General features: G+C 33.2%; 1 protein-coding gene across 1 annotated transcript; it reads left to right on the forward strand.

Annotated features, from left to right (window-relative positions):
- Window positions 1-13,796: 13,796 nt before the first annotated feature.
- On the forward strand, window positions 13,797-22,108 carry LOC128555066 (galactoside 2-alpha-L-fucosyltransferase Sec1-like). The gene is made up of 2 exons (XM_053536419.1): window positions 13,797-14,372; window positions 20,288-22,108. The coding sequence occupies exon 2, from the start codon at window positions 20,417-20,419 to the stop codon at window positions 21,479-21,481; it is 1,065 nt and encodes a 354-aa protein (XP_053392394.1). The 5' UTR covers window positions 13,797-14,372; window positions 20,288-20,416; the 3' UTR covers window positions 21,482-22,108.
- The last annotated feature ends 841 nt before the right edge of the window (window positions 22,109-22,949 follow it).

Below are 22,949 nucleotides of genomic sequence, written 5' to 3' on the forward strand. Positions count from 1 at the left end.
CCAATTAGCACTGTGGTTAGGTCTTTGACAATTTGCGATTGACTGTCAACATGTGCGAGAGCAAAAATAAAAAACAAAAACAAACAAACCAATGAGGTAGCAAGAGCTAAAATTTGGTAGACTACTGCTATTTTCAAACTCTGCATTATAAGAACATCAACTACAGTACAACATCTCTTCAACGGCATTCCCTTTAGCAACATCCTAAAACAACACATTTAAATGACCATGAAATATATAAAACTTTGTATATTGTTTTACCTCCCAACAAAAACAATTTCTCTTCACTCTTGTTGCCTTCAGGAAGCATGTTACACTGTATTATCATTTTGTTACATTATTACAAACTGTAGAAATATTGTGTGTTTTAATCAAAATTTAATTTTAACCTACCTAAAGTATTTCACAATTAAGCAATCAAGTATTTTTCATTATCAGTAGGATAATCTATAATATTAGATGATATTTTTGCTGGCAATAGATTATTCACTACTGTTGTTGTTGTTGTTGTTGTTGTTATTCACTGACTTTGTCACTATGTATTATGTATAGTCATCTGTTTGTAATTCAACATATCATACTATTGATTTACTGAAAGATTCATGCTATATTATGTGAACATGTAAAAAGAGTTTCTCTGGAAATAAAATATAAATTACAATTTGTTTTTCATTATCAGAATCTTTCACTGGTTGAAGGTTTCACTGGAAGAATAGAAATATGTACCTTCCAGGGTTACTGTTTTACGGTAATGAATCCCAGTTGAAGATTGGGTCAAGATGAGAATGGAAATATCTGACTCTCGGGTAACTGTTTGGGTGGTAAGAAGTCTCTTACGAGTTACCGCAAAACAGTTACCTGAGAGCCATATATTTCAATCTACACTTTCAACTAGTGATAAATCTTCTTGCATACCATATACTTCAATTAGTAGCAGAAATTAATTGAAACAATGCTGTTCTTGTAAGCACTATTATATCATAGACTATGATAGTAGTGTATGAATTTACACATAAATTCAAAAATTGCAGCACGTGCGTCATCATACACACCGAGGTGTAAGAAGAGTTTTTCTAGCACTGGCAGAAGCATGGGAAAATCCTGAGAAGATTTTTTTTTCCAGAAACGACAAAATACACAGGAAAATCCTGTCTGGTATGCAGGAAGGGTTTTTCCAGCACTGACAAAAACACAGAAAAATCCTGTTGGTATGCAAGACGGGTTTTTCCAACAACGACAAATACATGGAAAAATCCTGTCCAGCATGCAAGGCAATAATGTGAGCCTAAAGAACTTCTTTTTAAATCTTAACTCAGCAAAGTGAGTACAAGATTCCCCCGACTAGGAAATCATATTTCATGATGTTTATTTTATCTTAAAAAAATAAAAGTTTGAAAATATCATCCTAATAGTTTTCAATCTGACAGTTCTTTTAGCTACATGAGCCAAAGGCTTATGGTGACCTTTTATGACCACTCAATGTCCGTCGTGTGTCGTGTGTCTGCATATATATATATATCCTCCTAATAGTATTCAACCTAATAGTTTCTTTTTAGCTACATGAGCCAAAGGCTTATGGTGACCTTTTATGACCACTCAATGTCCGTCGTGTGTCGTGTGTCTGCATATATATATATATATATATATATATATATATATATATATAGTAAAGAAAATTTATAAGATCTAAATCACCACAACAATACACCAGACCAATTACGGCAAAACGCCAAGCAGTACAAACGAACACGCACATGCCACAGCAAGTCCACTAACCCAATAAGATTAGTTTCAACTGCTGCTTTATATAGGAGCCCGAATTGTACTACACATTCGTACTGGTTCAACATTTGCATATATATACTCAAATCTCTGTTTTCATGCCTCAAAAGTCAGTAGTGACATTTCAGTCTTTTCAACTGATTGGGACCAGAGACGCTATATATTCTCTCTCTGAAAGTAAACTGGATACGTTTAATATATCTAAAAATAATTTGCATTAAGGGATATAACTATATTCAGAACAGCTGACTTTCCCATACTTGAGATCCGCTAGGATACATGTTCGAATTATAAATTATTATATAGTAGAGACAATTTATACGAACTAAATCACCACCACAATACACCAAACCAATTACGACAAAGCGCCTAGCAGTACAAACAAACACACACATGCCACAGCAAGTCCACTAACCCAATAAGATTAGTTTCGTTATATATAACTAATATATAATTTATATATATCGACCCTTGCAGAGAAAAATGGTCTGTTGTGAATGGATGCGGTGAATGGTTGGTGAATGATTGGTTAATCGAAAGTGAATGAAGTTGGGACCATTAACTTTTCATTAATTTATCATTAACGTTTCACATGCAAATGAGGTCTGTGGTGAATGAGCTGCGAACAGTCTGCGTTGAATGAGCTGCGAACATTCTGCGGTGAATGATCTGCGAACTGTCTGCGGTGAATAAGCTGCGAACAGTCTGCGGAGAATGAGCTGCAAAGTCTGCGGTGAATGAACTGTGGACTAGTCTGCGGTGAATGGGCTGCGAACTGCATGTCTGCAGAAAGCTAGCTTTCATATTGTAAGGCATAATGTCGAGCCCGACAGCGGTCTATCAGGTGTGACCTTGACCTTGAACCTAGTGACCTGTTTTTTCGTATGACACTCCGTCTCATAATTGTGAACATTCATGCCAAATTACATCAAAATCACATTATGCATGAAGAAGAAATGCTCCGGACAAACTTCAATTTGGCCTTTGACCTCCAACTGTGACCTTGACCTTTCAGATAGGAACATGCGGTTTGCGCAAGAAACACCTTTCCATTGAGATGAACAGTCATGCAAAAAATAAACAAGATTAGTTCATGCATGTCAAAGTTATGGTCTGGACAAAATCGGCCTGACGGACGAACAGAAGCACATACACCAAACCGCCAAAAGTGGCGGCTATACCGAGCTCAACACAAGCGGGCTCGTCAATAAGCTAGTGAATTAGCTGGGAACCTCTATACATTTACATGCACAAGAAATCAAAGTCATGGAAACTGATGACAAACATAAGTCTACATATGTTTAGACTTATATGAATTTGATAAATTGAAAAAAAAAATCACATTTTACTATTGACATGCCTTGTGTATTTGATAGACAATTAAAAAAAGACACTTACTGTAGCTGATACCATGCTATTCACATAATTCTGCTGTGCTTTGCATGATCCTGAACTTCAACCTCTACAAACCATTTTGCTGCCAAAACGGGTGCAGCTATTTTATTTTCAAATCATGAAATTCAAGTTTCTCCTGTGAATAGAAAGTGAATTAATGATACAATATTTAAAATACCACGTCCTGCGGTGAATAAGAAGTGAACACTGGAGTCTGCGGCAAATAGAATGTTAAAATGAAGTTTGATCGCCAGTCATTCGACGGATATGGTGAATGAACAGCGAACCGATGTGATGAATAGCTCCGTTAACTTTCTATTAACTTTCTATTAACTTTTCATTCACCGGATATGGCTTGTGCTGTAAGGATGTATCCGACAAAATTTTCTAAAAAATATGTTCTTGAAAACCACTGGGCAGAACTACACCGAACTTAACAGGAATAATCCGTAGGTGCGGCCCCCCTCCCCACCCCCCACCCCGCACGCCCTTTTTAAAATTGATCAAAAAATTCAATCCCATGCAGAACTCTAGTTGCCCTGGCCACTGAAAGGAAAAAAAAATAAAACTCTTCTTTTCCAAAACAGACGGGCTTAGGGCTTTGATATTTGGTGTGTTTCATAATTTAGTGGTCCTCTATCAAGATTATTCAAATTGCCTCCCTAGGGTCAAATATGACCCCTCACCGGGGGTCTCAAATTTTACATAGACTTATATTGGGAAGAAAGTTTAAAGCTTTTCTTGTCTGAAACCACAAAACTTTGATCTTTGGTTTGTAGCATTGTCTTATGGACAACCAAAATTGTTCAAAATGTACCCCTGGGGTGAAAAGAGTCCCTGCTCTGGGGGTCCCAAGTACACGTATTATATAGCCTTATATAGGAAAAAAACCTTTAAAAATATTCTTGTCTAAAACCACATGAACTAGGCTTTTGACATTTGGTATGAGGCATTGCCTAGTACTCCTCTACCAAAATTGTTCAAATTATGTCCCTTTGGTCAAAAGTGAACCGGCCCAGGGTCACTTAGTTATTATATGAGTTAAATAGGAAAAAATACTTAAAAAAATTATCTGATCCTATTTCCAAGACTGTATAATTATAATTATCTGATGACCCAAAGTAATATGATGTCACTTGACTGTGACCGTGACATGCTGACCTATTTTCTTGTTTTTTAAGATGCAGCCTTTAAATTTGGATGACATACACAGTTTTGCACACCAATCGTAAAACTGAATTTCATTGACCATAAATGTGACCAACTACAATCTTAATATTTTAGCATCAGTTTGACATATGAAATATGTAGTTCACATTACTCAGTTGAGCGATCCAGGGTCATCATGACCCTCTTGTTTTCATTTCGGCATTTGAAATAAAATATGGTTTCCAGTATTAGGTAAAACTATATTGCTTTTGTTTCTTTATTTTATTTTTGTTTCTTGTTTAGCTTGTGTTAGCTTGAGTGAGCTTTGTATATGCGTCATTTGAATTCATTTTTAGCTGCACCATTCGGAGAAAATTGGTACTTTTCTACTCGCCCCGTCGGCGTGAACATCTTTGGTTAAAGTTTTTGTCAACTTTGTTTTTCTTTGTTACTATTGCTTATATGTTACTGTAACTTCACATAAACATTGTTCAGCATGCAAACAAAGTATTGCAGGGACTGGGCTCATTATACCCAAGGTCAAAGACAACAATGTGCTATATTTAGGTTGTTTTAAAGTTAAAGTTTTTGGCAACCTTTGTACTTTTGTCATATCTTTGTTACTATTGCTTATATCTTACTGTAACTTCAAATAAAAATTGTCCAGCAAACAAACAAAAAATATGTACAGGGCAGGGCCCATTACACCTAAGATCACCAAGTTGTTATAGTTTTATTTTCATCTTAATTTTTTCAAAAGCTTTGTTAATAGGCATATCTTCGGTACTTTAAAAGATATTGACTTGAAATCAGAAATATTTCTTTATAATTATATTTTATCATCATCTGCATGTGTGGTTACAATCCCCATAATTCTTATTGTATTTTTTTACAGAATTAAGCCACTTTCATAATCAAGGTTTTTGGCAATCTTCGCTTTCTTGATATAACTTTAGTTCTATGTAAGATAATAACTTGACCTTAAAGTGTATCTTTATCATCATCATCTGCATGTGTGGTAACAGTCCCCATAATTCTAATTTGTATTTTTGACCAAATGTATAATGCCCCTTTTGTAATTCAATTTTTTGACAAACTTCATTTTCTCGGCATAACTTTGGTACTACAAGATAATGACTTGAAACTCAAAATATATCTTTACCATCACCATCTTGCGTGTAGTAACAATCACAATAACTCTAATAATTATGTAATTATGTGTTCTTGACAGAATTATGCCCCTTTCATACACAAACTTTGATTTCTGGGCATAACCTTATTATGATAATGACTTGGAACTTAAAACGTATCTTTATCATCATCATCTGCATGTGGGATTAATATTTTTGACCAACTTATACCCCTTATATGTTTTCACAAACTTCGTTTTCTGGAAATAAGTTTGGTTTCTTTTTAAAGTAGAGGTCTCTTATTGAGACATCAATTCATTTTACTGTCAAACCACCAAATAGTGGAGTGTGCTGTCTTACGAACTGCTCTTGTTCAACACTGGCAATGATGGTAATATCTTAATTAACTTGTAACACACCAATTTATATACATTTGCAAACTTCATTGGAAGTCATGTTAGATGTTAGATTATTTAGTGTATTTTTTTTTTTCATTGCGGTATTGTACGAGGAATGTCCCAAACATTCGTTCACTTATTTAAACCTTTAAAATTTGATTATTTTAAAATTGCATCTGTTCTATTTAAGGTATGAAATATCGTTATACTATGTTAAAATGCAAAAAAACTGTTGTTTGGTTTTAACATGAATTAGACAAAACTGCAAGTACATGTCATGTTGCGATTCATCTTCCTTTTTCTGGTTGAGAAAACCTCAGGTGCCAATTCAGGCATTATTTAAGGCACTGGTTGGAGCCTATTAGTATGTTATGGCTGCATTTTTAATATAAAACAGATTTTCTATTTCACATAGACTATATTTGCAGTCTATTTTTCCTAACCTTTAAAAGCGGAAGTATTCTATTTGTTAAGTCATGAGGTTTTAAATGTTGATACTGTTTCCTTCTTATCCTTAGTGACAAACATTAATTTTCAACAATGGAAGCATGAAGTTTTACTAAAAGAAGTAGAGTTTATTTCCAAATAGAATATCTTACCATTTGAAAAAGTTTATATAACTTTTAATGCGAAACTATTCTATGCGCATCTGTTCATATAAACTAGTTTCACATTAACACAAAGAAAACAACAGATGCATTAGATAGACTATTATGACACATACCTTTTTTTGGTATAATGAATCGTCCTCAAAGGAAAAAATATTTTTTCAGCCTATGCCTATGCCCAAATGTTTTAAGAATTTACAATAAAAACATTTTTGGAAAAAATGTCACATAGACTAGTTTCGCGTTGAACCCTCGATATTTTTTTTTCTTTTTTTTTTTTTCATTCACAATATTATCTGGCATCAATGTTTTTACAGCATCTTTTGCAAGAATTATTTAAGCACGTATGTTAAAAACACTTTCAACATTTTAACTTTATATGACTACCTGTCAGAATAATTTGTGTTGGATATATTGATAACGTAACACATTAGGCACAGATAGTGCTTGACTCCTTTTCCATGCTATCATTGCTATATTTATTGTTGAATTGCTGATAACAATTAGATTTGGATCATTTGTGGCTGATTTTGGTTCGTTATGTTGATAGCTGGGTCTCCGCTTCGCACATTATGTCATATACAAAAGTTAAAGGGAACCAGATATTTGATAGAGGAAGTACTCGTTGTTAAACGTTATGTTTAAATTTGGACCAATCAGAAACAAGTTCTAAAATAGCACGTTTGTTGGGGTATAAATAGGTAGATGGATGACAGAGAATTGACAGATAGGGGGAAATTATTCCTAAGTCCAGCTAGAAGTATATTTATGTAACATAGAGGAACATTCCTCTATCTGCAATACAGTCCATTACTTCTCAAAGGGATAGTTCTTCTCTCTTTCAAGCGATTATGTCTTTGAAAGATTGAAGTAATATTACTGGCTATTATTTTGTTGAATAGATGAGTGCCCCCTATCTACATATATGAAAGATATATGCCTATTACTCAATCGCAAGCCAGTTGCAATAAACGATAGTGAAAAATAACTTTCATCTCAGTAAACGGAGTGATTCTAATAATGAAAAACATCTGAACTGTCTTGTAAATGAAGCTTGAATATAACCTCAGTGTGAACTAGAGATTGGTTTTAGTGAATACCACTTTATTTAAACAGAAGGGTAAATTGATATGCAATATTCAGCCTTATCAATAAGCCATTTGGTGATACAAGTTCATTATTTTGGAAAAGGATTATTTCAAATAGTGAATAAAAATGGTGTGCAACCATAACAAATCAACAAAGAAGATACAGTGATCAGAACTATTTATTAAAGTATATTTAAAAAGAAGGTTAGAGCAATGACAGCTGAACCGCATCTGTCTGATATAAAATATCAATTAATATACACCAAACTTTAAAGGGACCTAAGAGAAACAGATAAAAAGGTTTAGATATTGTTCTTTTGCAAGTGGTATATCCATGGATCAGGGTTTGGGACATTCCAGAAGTTTCTAGTATTGCATATGTACACGCAGCCTTATCTGGTATCACAATTTACACAGTTAGCAAATAGTCTGTAACATTGTTTTGGCACTTCCAACAGGAGCGTTAATGTTTATTTCTATATCATGTTACTTTTGACTTTGAATTTTCATTTCATATATATGCTAATTTCGTCAAATGTGGCAACCACATGCAATATCCTTTATAGTATTTTGCGTATTCACATATAACAGCATTTAAGTATTTTACTGTGCTAATATCTAAACAAACTACTACATTCTTCGGGATATTTTTGGGCATCTTCTGTCCTGTTTCACTTCCTATGAGGTTCCCAAAATCTAAAAACAACATCAAAAAAACCCAAAAAACTTTTGAATTCATATTCATGGAACTTGGGGATAATGAGTAATCATTAAAATGTAATGATTAAGTTCATGTGATCAGCTGTTTTAGAGCCCATGCGTTTATGATACGTTATGGTGGTGTTGCAACTGATCTGCCATGGATAACATGTCAAAAAAAATTACTTGAAAGTTTGCAATTCAGTTACGTATCTTTTTTTATCATTTTAATGTATTTTGTTTATATTGTTTAGCAAAATGCATGTACGTAGACAATTAAAACAAGATTTTTTTATCCAGGGTGTTCAACAGCAGGGGCATAAAAAGTATCAGTATTAAAAGTAAATAATTTCAAAACAAAATGGTACCGGTACATAACAAGAGGGTCATTAACCTTTAAGCACGTACCAGTGTACAATGCTTCAAGTGTATCTATGAAAGTACAGAGTTAGGTTTCTTCTATGTTAGCCTATATCATATACATGCCACACATATTTTGAACCTAGGACAATAATTTGAATAATTACGACAGAAGTGACAAATCTGATATCACACGCAAAATATCAAGCCCCTAGCTATTGTTGATTCAGAGAAGATTTTCAAGGTTTCTTATATAATAGCCTGTAGTAGGTACATGTCAGACACAGGGGCATGACCAATTTTTAACTTAGGGTAATGGATCGGACAAGTATGGTAGAGAGTCAAATCCTTATAACACACGCCAAATATCAAGCTCTAGAGAAATAGATTTTTGCTCAAGTCTGAAAGCTAAAAAACTATTTTAACCAACATTATCCTTATATTCAATGCACTGGAACCATTTGAATAATTTTGAAAGAAGTCTATACCGAGATCATTTGTGTAAAGCTTCATTAGAAGTTTTCGAGGAGATACTGTTTAAAGAAATTGTTAGTGAAAAGTAACCACGCACTCTGGTGGCCTTTTTTATGAATCAGTAAAATTTGAACACTATTTGTAGAAGGTCAAACAAGAACCGTTTTTGCAAAGATATTTTAAAATCGGACTTGGTCACTTCGGGTGAGTTCCATTTTTATTCAATTTTTGAAGTCCTGTTTAACTTACATACCTCAAATTTTATAAGATGGTTAGTCTCCTTTAATAGCAGACACCAACAATTCTTGAACCTGGTTAAAGGGCAAGGCCATTTAATATTTAAGGCTATCAAAGGGTTTAGGAATATGTGTTTTTAAAACAGCTCTTGTTGTTTTTTCCGTCTAATATTTAGCTTGTCTTGCAGACATAATTGATATACCTGTCAACATGCCCAAGACACATAAATGAGGAGTATATTACAGTTCAATTAACTCTGTCTTTTGAAACTAAGAGCTGATTACTGTATTTTTGCTTCTGTATCTGAATCTTTTCAAACGCGTTTTATGAATGGTTTTATATTATTTACCAACATTAATCATTATGTTTTCTTTTCATAAATACAGGTGTTTGCAATGGATTGGGAGGTGAAGTCAGGAGGAGTTGATGTGAGAGCTGAAGAATGAGAGATAATTCAGCTTTTTGCCCAAGGCGTGTATTAATGGTCCAGTTAAACACATATTACAAACAATTAAAACCATAATTTAATATTAAATCTACTTGCGATGGATAAAAGTATCATTTGGATAGATCTGATGAATTAAATGCTATTTGAAAGTATACGAGGGACATTTTGCAAACCTTCGATCATAATATATTCTACAATAAATATCATAAACATTTAAAGTTGAAAAAAACTTAACTGTTTTTACTTGATACACAAAGAGATAGACCTGCATGATTAGATTTGCCACCACTGAACATGTTTCTTCATTTGATCAAAACATACTGTGGTTGAAATATTCTGATCAAACCTATTTATTTCCGGTTATGCGTAATGTTTGTTTCTGCAACTAGAAAATGTTTGATGTGTAACAACGAAATCAATAAGTAGATATTATTAATTTATAAAAATGTACGCTGAAGCACCACATATATGATAACCAAATGGCATCAAATATGATTATTTCTGGGACTTCCTTATTTTCACCCATTGTCTCAAAATTATAATAACAATTGATAACAATTTGAATGATTTTCCTTAACTCATCATAATCGAAGTAAATTACAGAAAACGTGATTTTCAGATTCAGTATTTACAAATTGAAATGCAACGTAGTTAAAATAAAAATGGATCAACCGGGTGTGCTTTATTTGAGACATACATGCATGACTCATAGCTCGACATATAAGACATCATGTGATAACTGGCATTACTTGAGTCAGTCGGAGATGTCACTCATGAAAACGAGTCATCCTTTGATCCATGGATGTCAACGTTGTAAGTGAGTCATCCATGGATGACACTAATACATAACGTTAGATGAGCCGTGCCTGCAAGACTCAGTTGGAGTATCACTGACGGTGTCATACTGAGACATCCACGGATGAATCGCTTCTGTAAACGAGCCATCCACGGATGACTCATTTCAATACCTAACGTTATGTATTAGTGTCATCCATGGATGACTCACTTACAACGTTGACATCCATGGATCAAAGGATGACTCGTTTTCATGAGTGACACAGGCAAGGTTCATCACTGAATAAGTGTCATGCAGGCATGGCTTTCTCTAAAAGTGAGACATGCAGACATGGCTCATCTCTGACAGTGCAAGTCTCAAATCTGAAAGTAAGCCAGACAGGCATTGCTCATGCCTGATAGTGAGACATGCAGGCATGCATCACCTATTAGTTTGTTTATGGTAAAAAGAACAAAAGACATTGGCAGGTATATTTTAACTTTGTTTGACAAGCTTGAATAAAATATATTCATGAAGTCACAGAAAACAAGACATGTTTGAAAACACTCTTTTTATTATTTATCTTTTTTTTTTATTTCAGGCAGCACTTGTAAGGCAGAGTTTATCTCGGAGTTAAGGGCTTCAGAAATAACTATTTGTACACGGGGAAATTTTGACCTCTGTCCATTTCTGTTTTGACTTAGTACATTATCCAATTTTACTGTCCTTGTATATTTTTGGTAACGCTGTATTAGTTAACGTACCATTTTGTTCGCATCATCAACGAGATATTCGTACACTCTATTTCGTGTGTATCATATAATGAGCGTTGCTTAAATACAATGAGTCTATAGTATAACATTTCGGAATTGCTGTTCTACCTTAGGTTATATCTTTTATTATTTTAATGTAAATACTGTTTTAGTCATTTGCAAGTCACTAGTTTTTGCTTAATACACGATTGCTCCCCATACATTCAATCAGGGTTGTTATATTTTGATCTTTTCAGATCGTTTAGCGCGATTTTTATGCTGTGCTATTGGTTCTGTTTAGTTTTTCGCATGATCATTTCGGCCTGGGTGATTTCAATACTCCCGCTTTCATAGCTTTGGGTATTGTATAATCCCCCCTTGGATATGGTGCTTGCTTTTTAAATTTGTATGTTGGCAGTTTCTGTGATATTCAGGCTCCATAACTCCAGTTCCTCTTTCTATGTTCGTGTTTTATTGTTCTTATCATTGTGTTCTTGTTTAGGGCGGCAAGCACATTATTTTATCTTGGTACCATACGCCGTTCTTCATGGAATTACACGCTAGTGTATCATTGAAGGGTTCTTCTCAACCCGGGGCTAGAGGGTGTGGACGGGAGCATGCATTTCCACTATCGTCCGAAGAACGAGCCTGCAACATTTTCATTTTTGCCGTGTTGAGCTACCTGTGGTTTTTCCATTTTTTTTTCTATTTTCTTATATCTTTAAGTTTTTCATTTTACAATACAATGTTTCCAAGGTCTTCTGTTGGGGCGATTTTATGTTTCAAGTCAGTCATCTCCACGTTGTTCAAATCTTTACTTTCAACACAAAATGATGGCGCCTTTTTGCCCCAACTTTGTTTTAATATGTTTTTCTTTTCTTCCTTGTAAATGTCTTGTTTATAATAATTCCTTTCATGCATAGCTCCGTTAGTTTAAATAATAACTGACATTTTTAGTTCAGTCCGTATTTCTTCTTTGCATTATAACAACGGAACTCGTCCTTGGCAATATTCTCCGATGTACACAAACAAATATTTATTCAACAATGATTAAATCAGTACTCGGGGTCCTCTAGCTTTTCACGCGTACGAAGCAAAATCTAGTGCACTTAACCTTCCAATCTTTAGCTTTGAAATTTCTCTCACGCGTTGTTTTTATCATTAAACCTTATATAATTGATACAAATAGACTAAAAACGTTAATTTTCTTTAACCCAAGCACTTTTTTTTTTCAGCCCTCATTTCGATCTTTAGAGTTCCTTCAATAAACTATATTTCAAAACTTGTTAGCCCATTTGATTTTCGGCAAATTTTCTGGATATATTATGCAGGGCGTCTTTTTTGTCCAAACTTTGTTTCAACATCTTTTTTCGTAGTTGTACTTTTCTTGTTTTATATTATAGTCATTACTTTTATTCATAGTTCCGTCATTTTAGATATTAAATGACATTGCCAGTTCAGTCCGTGTATCTTAATTTCCTTAAAACTAATTAACTCGTCCTTGGCAATATTCCCCAGTGTACATAAAATGTTATTTAGATCACATCACTACACGCTTTTGAAGTAATCAATTGTAAGCGTTAAAAAAAAACATTTTCCCCTTCTTAGTTCATCAGTCATTTAATAACTTTAAATTTATAAGACAGTAACCTAATATTCTCTATTTACAAATACACCAAGTGTGCCGGTGTAGAGACTTCGAACCCCGAAAACAAAACCGTCCTGGAACGCCAAAGCGAAATTTAAGCGATAATATCGAAAGTCTTGTTCGAACAAAATGAAGATAGTCCTCTTAATTTCATCATCTTGCGCTAAATTATAGGACGCGTTACAAATTTCGACCTTTCAACTCTCGCAATTTCTACTTTTTACGCCTGATTATAGGTCGGCAAGTTAACAATGAACGTCTAAAAAAGATTTCGACTTTCCGCAGAAATTTTATAGCACGGCATGTTGAAATTTGATGCTTCATTTCAAGTTGTCGGGTACATAACTGGTCGAAAAGTCGGAAGCGGAAACAGGTTTCTATACATTTACTGACTTATTTTTTATATGATGCTGTAATGTCTTGGATCTGGTCAAAAAACCCAAACTATCAGCCATTTCAACAATAATAAGAACATGTGAAATCTCTCATCTTATAAATATTTGATGTGCAAAAATTCTCGGCATCCGTTCACCATATACAATTATTACAAGTTTAATTTCAGCAATGTACTTCCTCTGTCTATGGGAATTGTTTCAATGTTAATTGCTGGCAATGTCAATGTAGGACCCAAAACACCTAAGAAGTGCTCAGAGTGGTCCTCCGTTCCACATATAATATAAGAAAAAGCATGCAGTTTAATAAACCCTTTTGAATATTTCTTATATACATTAACCATACCTTTATCCAATATTTCGTTAAAAGAGAAAGAACCGCATCGCGCAAAGATTTGTCATCGTTTGAATAAGACATTATGACCGGTACATGATAACGCAAATGAACAAATATTTCTGTAAAAGAAGGTCATACATGTACGTTTTTTTTAAAATGCCTTAAACACGCAGTGCGAAAACAGAGCTTTTAAAACATGCAAGGATACTGTCACGTACAATAGATTTTGTGAAATGACGTACCTTAATACCTTAACAGCTCTGAGATATCTTCATAAGGAAGTTCTTATTTAGGCCATGACTGAAATGCGCATAGTATTTATATATATCTATTTTTAATGCTTTATGCCTACTTAATTAAACAATATGTTGTGACTGATGTATTTGAGATTATTATTTCAAAAATGAAAAGAGGTATAAAGCATTTATGATCATTAGGATGTTGAACGGAATCATAAAGAAATAAATTAGTAGACAATATGCCAGTGAGATATTATTTTCTTTTAATTATTTTGTGGTTCAAAAGTGTTAGTGTTATCAGATCTTCAAGAATTTCGTTCTACTTACACCGAGTTTCATGGTAACCTAGTAGTCACGGTAGTAAAACTAGAAGCAGCCCAGCAGAAGTTTCAGGAAAACCCTAGGTTCTGGACATGGAATTTCTAAGACGCTGATGTAACACATTTGCCTATAATATTAAGGTAACTTTTTCTGTGACAAACACTTATACAGTTAATAGCACTTGGCTATTATTGCAGTTGCTTTCCCTTTTCGCTCATTCTTTTTCTCTGTGTCAAGTACTTGAAATTAAAAAGAAATAGGTATTTGATCATTTAGATATATAAACAACAAGTTTGAAATGATAGTTAGTGTGAAAGATCTAATATTACATTTCCCAATGTTTTGTCAACAAACTTAAAATTGGCTATCCGTTTCTTCGTGATTTTCGTGCTGTTCCGACTTCAACAGTCATTGAGTACACAATTTATCTTAAGAGTTTTTTTTTCAAACTAGTTTTATACATGGGCATAATATAGAAATGATAGTTTTAATACTTTTATGTGCTGAAGGGGAAGAAACTGGTTTATTGTAATATACATGAATTGCATTTTCTGACAAAATTATTTTTTGAAATTGAAGAACAACAATTAAATTTGGTGTTAAATTATATTACACAAACAGTCGAAAATGAATATCAAATCGTATATTTTGATCGTTTCGTTTTCCAGTGCAATATCGTATTTCATTCCTCATCTTTTCTCTCAGACGTTCTTGCCGATAAAATGTCACTAATCAGTTTTCAAATCACTGACGTCTTTGCTTCTGGAATAAATCTATCGGGAAAGAAAGTCGCTTAGAAATCATAAAGTATTTTCAAGATAAACAGTTTTAAGATAGATTTGTAAGAACGACGTGAATGTTTAACGCAGGGAAGTTGTGCGTATTTCGTCAACGTAATTTACGAGTGATGGTGAAAGAAATTGAAAAACGACAGTAAAATGTGTGCTGGAAGTAACATGCCGTCAAGTTGTTATCATGTAAACGTAAAAATGTCGGAACATTCACATCCTACTGTTTTTTAAGTTGGCTGCTCAACGGGTTTCACTTGGTAAACATGGTATTAAGCACGTGATTTTGACTAATACTTGTTTTTACTAATTTACAGTCACATTTACAAAAGCACATACCGGCTCTATACTATCTCAATGAGACAAGTCCCTAAAATGTGTATCCGCCCCTGACCAAGTCCGCACATATTTTCCATCTGAAACTGTGTCAACTCTTTTCATGCAGAATAGATTTATTTCGAAATTTTTAAACAGAGTGATGTTTTAGTTAGAGTAATAGTACTTTTAGATATAGCAAACTTGAAATATATTATGAAGCAAAAACAAAATAAAAAAAAATACAGTTATAGTGGCGCTCTATTACTATTTGTATGGATAACTAGTTAAGCTATTTAAGAGTTTCAATTAATTCTATTAAAGCAATATAAGGATGTCAAGATGTCAAGATTGTTTTTTTAAATAAACTGATAAAATTTTAAAACGGCCCGCAAGGTCAAGCATCAAGTGATATGTTTTCTGTAAGCATCTGCTTTTCAGTGCTGATTAGTTGATATACCTCACCATGACGTACGACCATAACGTCTATACCAACAAATTTTGACCTACTAAATTCTATATCAATAAACAAAAAAAAAATCTCTGAAACGCGCATTTGAGTTTTAATATAATTTTCCATGCCGATAAATTGATATTTGTCGTAAACATTGTAGCTCTCTAAACGATTGTTTTCCTTCTAACTGATACATCGCAAATTAATGAACTGAAATACACTGCACACAACTTTAGTTGGAATTAATTTGATTTTATTATATCAAGTAAAGATGAAAAGAGCATTTTATCCATTTTGGTCAGATAAGGTAGGGTTGAAGCTAATCCTGAAGAATTTGCTCATCCACTCCTCACTTCCTGTGATTTTTTTGCAAGTCCGAACTTGTGACACGCTTCGAAGTCGAAGCTGAAAAGAATACAGTATTATTAATTTATTATTTAAACATGTACGCAAAAATGTTTGTAACTGGAAACATATTTTAGTATATATATATGCCATGTATATATACTTTTTTTAACAACATCGATACAGGTATGGAAGATAAAATCAAGCTTGTGCTAATAAGAGGACCCTCAATTCTGATCATAGGTAAATCACAATCACCGCAAAGGCGGTATTACACTTAAATTTTTTTGATTTAATCAACAAGAAAAATACAATTTTCTTCCAATACAGATTAAGAAACTAAAAATAATTTTCTGTCAGCATGACTGGAAAGACAGTATACCAATATTTGTTGATCTTGTTGAACATCGTTAATTTGACTCACGCAACACTGATTATTTATGATGGTACATTTGACGTAAAGAGCAAGAAAATATCTTTTACGTATGTGTAACGGAGATCATTAAAAAATTACTTAAACTTAATTATTGGCAATTTTTTTTATAAAATATTTGTCCTGACAACTTATAAGCATTTTTCCAAGTTATATTTCATCTTCGTCCAATTGTTCTACTTTTTACTCAAATTTGCAATCACATAACATGTAATCACTGTAAAATGTACAATTCTTCACTAATTATTCATTCTTCGGCTATAAATATTGGTAATATTTAGGCTTTGAATATGCTTTTTTCAAAATTAAAATACAGCTACAACAGTGAGAATTTGACTTTTGTGATCTTACGCAATTGTTTTACAGCAAAATGCAATGGTAGAATCAGTGTTTTTTTTTTCAAAATATAACAGAATAGCCAATTTATACCAGACGTAATGTATTATGGGAACGCCAGTGGTGGGAGGACCATCATTAGACGGGTTGTCATGCGCCAAAACAGGTCCTTAGGTCTAAGGTAAAGATCAGACTTAGAATTCAATTGCAAAATTAAAAAATGATATCACCTGGAGCATTTCTTCTTTATGCATCAAGATATTTTTGTGTAAGTTTGAAAGAGAGTTCACCATAAGGACCCCTTGCTCTCGCCATCACTTCCCTTTGTTGTTACTATAAATAGCTTATATTGTGACATTTTTATTCGTATTTAAACCTTTTCTCTAGTACAAAATGCATGCTATTTCCATTTTAGGTGTATTTTGAAATATCTCTACCTAGTGGTAATCAGTTGTGTGTGAATTTATATCATACGTATCTTTTTGGATTAATTTTACTTTCTGTTACTATGAATAAGTTATAATATAACTTTTTCTTTTTTTCGGCGAACGAACGCCGTCGAAGAACGAATTGGTGACCTGGAGTGACAATGCCACGTTACTGAAGATTGCGAATCAGAATACTTGATAAACTATAAAGGATAATTCATCGAAAAAAAAATGATTATGCAACACTCTGCCTGATTGGACTAGGGTACATCTTTTCATTCTGTTGATTGTGCAACTCTGACAAAAGCGTTTGTTGTCAGTGACGCTGTTTATAGTTTAAAGTTGCGTTTCGCGAAGTATATTGAGCAAGAATATTGATTTATCAAGAAGATGATAATAAGTTTATTGAATATAATATAAACCTGTTCAATAACCAAGATATATCTATTCACAGAAAAGACATCTATAATAACGTCTGTGTATCACAATATTATGGGCTCAATTAGCAGATCGATTAAGGTCTTCTACGTAGAGATTGTCGTCCAGACTGCCGCTGTACTTTTTCTTTTTACGATAAACGAAACAGAATTGCACCATCACGAAACGTTTGTGGAAAATTAAAAGAAAACCTTTAAAATGGTGTAGTGTTGATTTTTATTTTATTTTATTTTTTTTTTTTTTTATTTTATTTTATTTTATTTTTTTTTTAATTTGAACAATGTTACATAGATGATAGAACAAAACAAACGAAATGAACACCTCATAAACTTAATGTCTTATCTCCTCCGACCATCTTCTAAAAGATATATCTTATTATGGCAGATCCCTAAAATCAATATTCAAATACAGATGATAGTGTAAACAATTTGCTATGGGGGCATATTAAATGACTTTCTGACATTCTTATTGCAATTGTTGATATTTAAAGTTGTTCAGAAAGAAATAATATGCTATATGTTCTATAAAACATAACAATTTTCAAAGTGCTGTTACACATAGCAAGACCCATTTTACAGATAATTAGAAGTCATATCTTCATAAATCACATGATAACCACCTAAATAACACCAATGCAAGTAGAAGTCTGTATCTTCTTAAAAGATTGTCCACACTATGGGGCTATCTTGAAAACAAATAAAGCTCATATTTTCATATGAACTCATGACTAATAAGGTTTGTTTGCATAACTATGAAATTAATGCATTAAAAAGTATATTTGAAAATCCTACATAAATGTCATTTATAGGTCCACAATTGATTAAATTCAGGAACTGATTTATTACATAAAACCGTCATTCGAGCTTGAAATGATTGGAAGTTATTGCTTACTATCCGCCACTCTCTGACCAGTCGGGAAGTGCTGCTAATTTTTTTTTTAGTGCTATTGTTCTTGAAAATGACTCACTTGGAGAAGCATAAAAAAGGGTAAATTTTCTTTCAAGGAAACAAGAATATTTCTCCTTGTTACAACTTGATGTAGAAAATAGTTTTTTCATGTATTTTAGATAGAGCAATGTTCCTCTATGCTAAAAAAAAACACTACTAGCTGGAGATAGAATGCTGTGTCGCTGTCTTTCATATGTTCTAAAAAGAGCAAGTTTCCCCTATCTTTTAATACGTTCCCATCGTTAAATGACTGATGGATATTTTGAAAATTCTTGTAGATATTTTTTTGAACTGCAATACTTTAAAAAAAATGAAATGCGCTCAAAACAAACATACATTAACTTTTTCTTATTACGCAATATGGCAACATGATAATATTCCTTTCAGTAGTGTCATCATTGACAAAATGACTGCATGTATGGCTGAACGATTAAGGATAAATAAATGATGATAATTACAAGATCTTTCCAGTTATATGTCTCAATGAAAAAATCATAAAACAGAAAAACGTTACAACCTTTACATATTTTCTTATAATCTCCAGTCAACTTATGTTGGATCCTATCTCAGATTTAAAATACATTTCTCAAGTTTTCGCAAAATACGATACTTTCATGCGTTTTGTTTACAATACAGCAGAATAAATCCTCATTCTTGTTCAACTTATTTGTTATGCCCAACACTAAGTTACTAGAATAGTAATTCCCAGGTATGAGTTTTCAGTAACGGTTTAAAATTGTTTGCTTATCAGTAGTAGTGTTGATTTTTATAATAGATATCCTCATATTACCAAAATAATATTACAACAGGGTAACTGATGTCATTAACTACGGGCATACTTCCACTTTTTTTCTGTAGATCGTCCTAACTTTAAAAACAAATACTAACCTTTAAACACTTTTAAAACTTGGTTTTACACACACGGTTTACAATGGAGCATTTCATAAGCCGTTAGGCACAAAATGAAAAGTGATTTAAAGAAATAGTCTTCATAAACCAAATATCAAATCTTCATCAGACTTTGTCTGTACCATCATTTAAAGATCCATTCCCAAATTTGTTCCAGTAGTAGTAATTTGCTCCGTTTAATGATATTTTTTCTCTTTAAAATGATGCTAAAGCTAAAAGAAAATAAATAGACGAATGATTTATGGTCTGGACGAAATACGTTTTGACAATTATAGACAATTAGCTGTAGGATATAATGTTCCATCTTTAAGATAAATGTAGTTATAGTGTACAATTTGTTTTGTCTAACGTCGATTCAGAAGTTGCTCGTTCGGTTTCCATTCAGAAAAAAATAAAAGTAGGAAAATGCGTGTTTCTATCTTGTAGAACAAAACATTTGAAATTTTGAAATAAAAACAGTAAATTACGGCTATCTTCTATGCATTCAGACCTCTTTTAGAGGTTATAACTTCAAATAATTAAATCTTCATATAATAATAAACACTATTGCTATGCGATCCATGGTGATGTTGTATTAAATGATATTGCATCATTTGTATTTCCCTATTCACGAATATTTCAGATTAGTGATATTTGCTGTTATTCCTTGTTTTTCTTCCAGAGAAATGCTGTGAGAGAAAAAAGAAAGAAGGTTGTTTTAAATTCGGGACCAAAAGCAGATTTTAATGAATTTGTGAAGAAAGTCTATTTGAATGGATATTTAAGAAATGCAACTTAAAACAACAGAATAATGTCACTAACGACACCGATTAGAAGAAGAAAGTTATTTACCATATATATTTTAGCTCTGATATGTAGTTTTCTCTATATTACCTTAACTCAGACAAGGGAAAAAAATGCGATGGAGTATATTTACGGCACTGATAGAAGGAACGAACTGTTAAACTTTCAGGACTGCTTTAAGATTATATGGGGTAGAAATGCGTTCAATGATTTCATCAGGAGAGAGAACATTGCAAACGGCAGGAATAGTTCAACCTATAGAGAATTCTCATGTAACCATTTTATGGAATTAACCTCGATGGGTGGAAGAATAGGCAATCAACTGTTTGAAATAGCTGCATTGTTTGGAATCTCTTTTGAGTATGACTATATTCCAATTATTGACCCATCGTTCCCCTTACTGAAATATTTTGATTTGCCAAATGTATTAAGAATGAACTTAAATAAGTTGAGCATTTGTTCACCAGAGTCGTTCGGGATATATATCGAGTGTTTTGACAACCTAAAATATAATAAAGGTTTTAATATGACAATTCACGGATATTTCCAGTCATGGAAGTATTTTAAGAACAGTTCGGACACAATAAGAGAAATTTTGAAAATTAGAACAACATACATGCAAACAGCTAGACTCTTTTTACAAGATCACAGTAAGGTTGGATTTAAAAATATATGTATACATGTACGAAGGGCAGATATGAATATCGATTCAAATCAACGACTAGGTTATGCAGTGGCTCCTATCAGTTTCATTTACAAAGCTATAAATTTTTGTGAAATCAATTTTAAGAAAGCCATTTTCTTTGTATTAAGTGATGATATAAAGTGGTGCAGGAAAAATATAAAACGCGACGTCAAATTTAGCAGTTTTAATGATCCTGGGTATGATTTGGCACTTATGACTTTGTGTGATCACGTGGTTGTAACTTCAGGTACGTTTGGCTGGTGGGGAGCTTGGCTTTCAAATGGAACGGCTATTTATTTCAATGACTATCCACGCCCAAACTCTCTGCTAGATGAACAGTTTTCACGTGAGGATTATTATCCCCCAAACTGGATTGGGTTATCTTAACCATGAATTATATATGAGTCTAGCCATAAGTTTACGAATTGGCAAAATTAGAATTTGAAAATCAATTGAACTCATACTGACTTCCTTAGCCAAAACTTTCAAAATGGTGTTTCCATAATTGAGTCGAACAAAAACCTCATCTACTGAAGTGCTGTCTCTGAAATGTCTACTGACATGGTTTAGAAGTGGAAGAAAAGGCATAGCATGTACATTTTCTAAAGTTTTCAACGTTTAATTATTACTTTTTTTTAATGTTATACACATTACTTTGTATTAAGTATTGTTATGCAAAAGAGTAACAAATACTTGTTACAGTAAGTGAAAGAAACTGAAATAAAACAACACGAAAACAACAACAACAACTATTAAATGTAACAAAATTTTATTCATAAATGTAACCGGGCATAAACTCTAAGATATCAAATAGCCTAAAATCCTCTAAAATATGCGATAAGATATTTTACACCTGGCCTTTCAGGTGTTTGACCTAGATCACTGAAATATGAAAGAACCAAATTTTACAAAAGTATCTGTCATTGTAAGATGGCAATATGGGAACTGCGAATATATTGCGCATAATTAGAATGAGACGTGTTGCACTGAAAAGTATGAATATGTACATTTCTTATCCCGTTAAAAGTGTTTTTAAAGGGAATCAATAGATATAAAAGTGGAAGAATGAAATGCCTTTCAAATTCTGAAATTTGCAACATTCTGAAGTTACTTTACATACTGTACATTTGATATTCATCTTGTAAGTGTAGCTTATTTCATGGCACACACAAACACACACACGCGCACGCACACATACGCACGTGTTCATGAAGAAAATCACTACACCAACATCTACCCGGAATAGGACTACAGTATCTTTCGATCAACGTAGACGTGTATAAATTCAACACTGCATTGATTAAGCATTAAATATAGCCATTGTGGACGATTCGTCTTGAAAACGGTCTGTAGAAACAATTTTGATTTTCACCTGAATATCACTACATGGTCAAGTGATAAATGTTACACATACACGAAAATCACTACCTGGACTTTAATAAGACACACACATAAAAATCACTACTTCTTGAATTGCACACAGGAAATTCACTACTTCTTGAACTTAGTTTGTTTGTTTGTTTGCTTTGGGTTTAACGCCGTTTTTCAACAGTATTTCAGTCAAGTAACGGCGGGCAGTTAACCTAACCAGTGTTCCTGGATTCTGTACCAGTGTAAACCTGTTCTCCGCAAGTAACTGCCAACTTCCCGACATGAATTATCAGAGGTGGAGGACGAATTATTTTAGACACAATGTATTTTATCAAATCGTCACGGAGAACATACGTCCCGCACGAGAATCGAACTCGCGACCCCGTAAACCGTACATAAACGCTCATCCTACTGAGCTATGCGGGCGATTGTCTTGAACTTTAATATGACACATATCTTGAACTTTGATAAGACACATACTACT

The sequence above is a fragment of the Mercenaria mercenaria genome, unplaced genomic scaffold (genome assembly GCF_021730395.1).
Source record: "Mercenaria mercenaria strain notata unplaced genomic scaffold, MADL_Memer_1 contig_995, whole genome shotgun sequence".
Taxonomy (NCBI): Eukaryota; Metazoa; Mollusca; class Bivalvia; order Venerida; family Veneridae; genus Mercenaria; species Mercenaria mercenaria.

Bases quoted from the DNA above. Each gene is read 5' to 3' on its own strand.
- LOC128555066 (XM_053536419.1), top strand. From the start codon at position 20,417: ATGTCACTAACGACACCGATTAGAAGAAGAAAGTTATTTACCATATAT.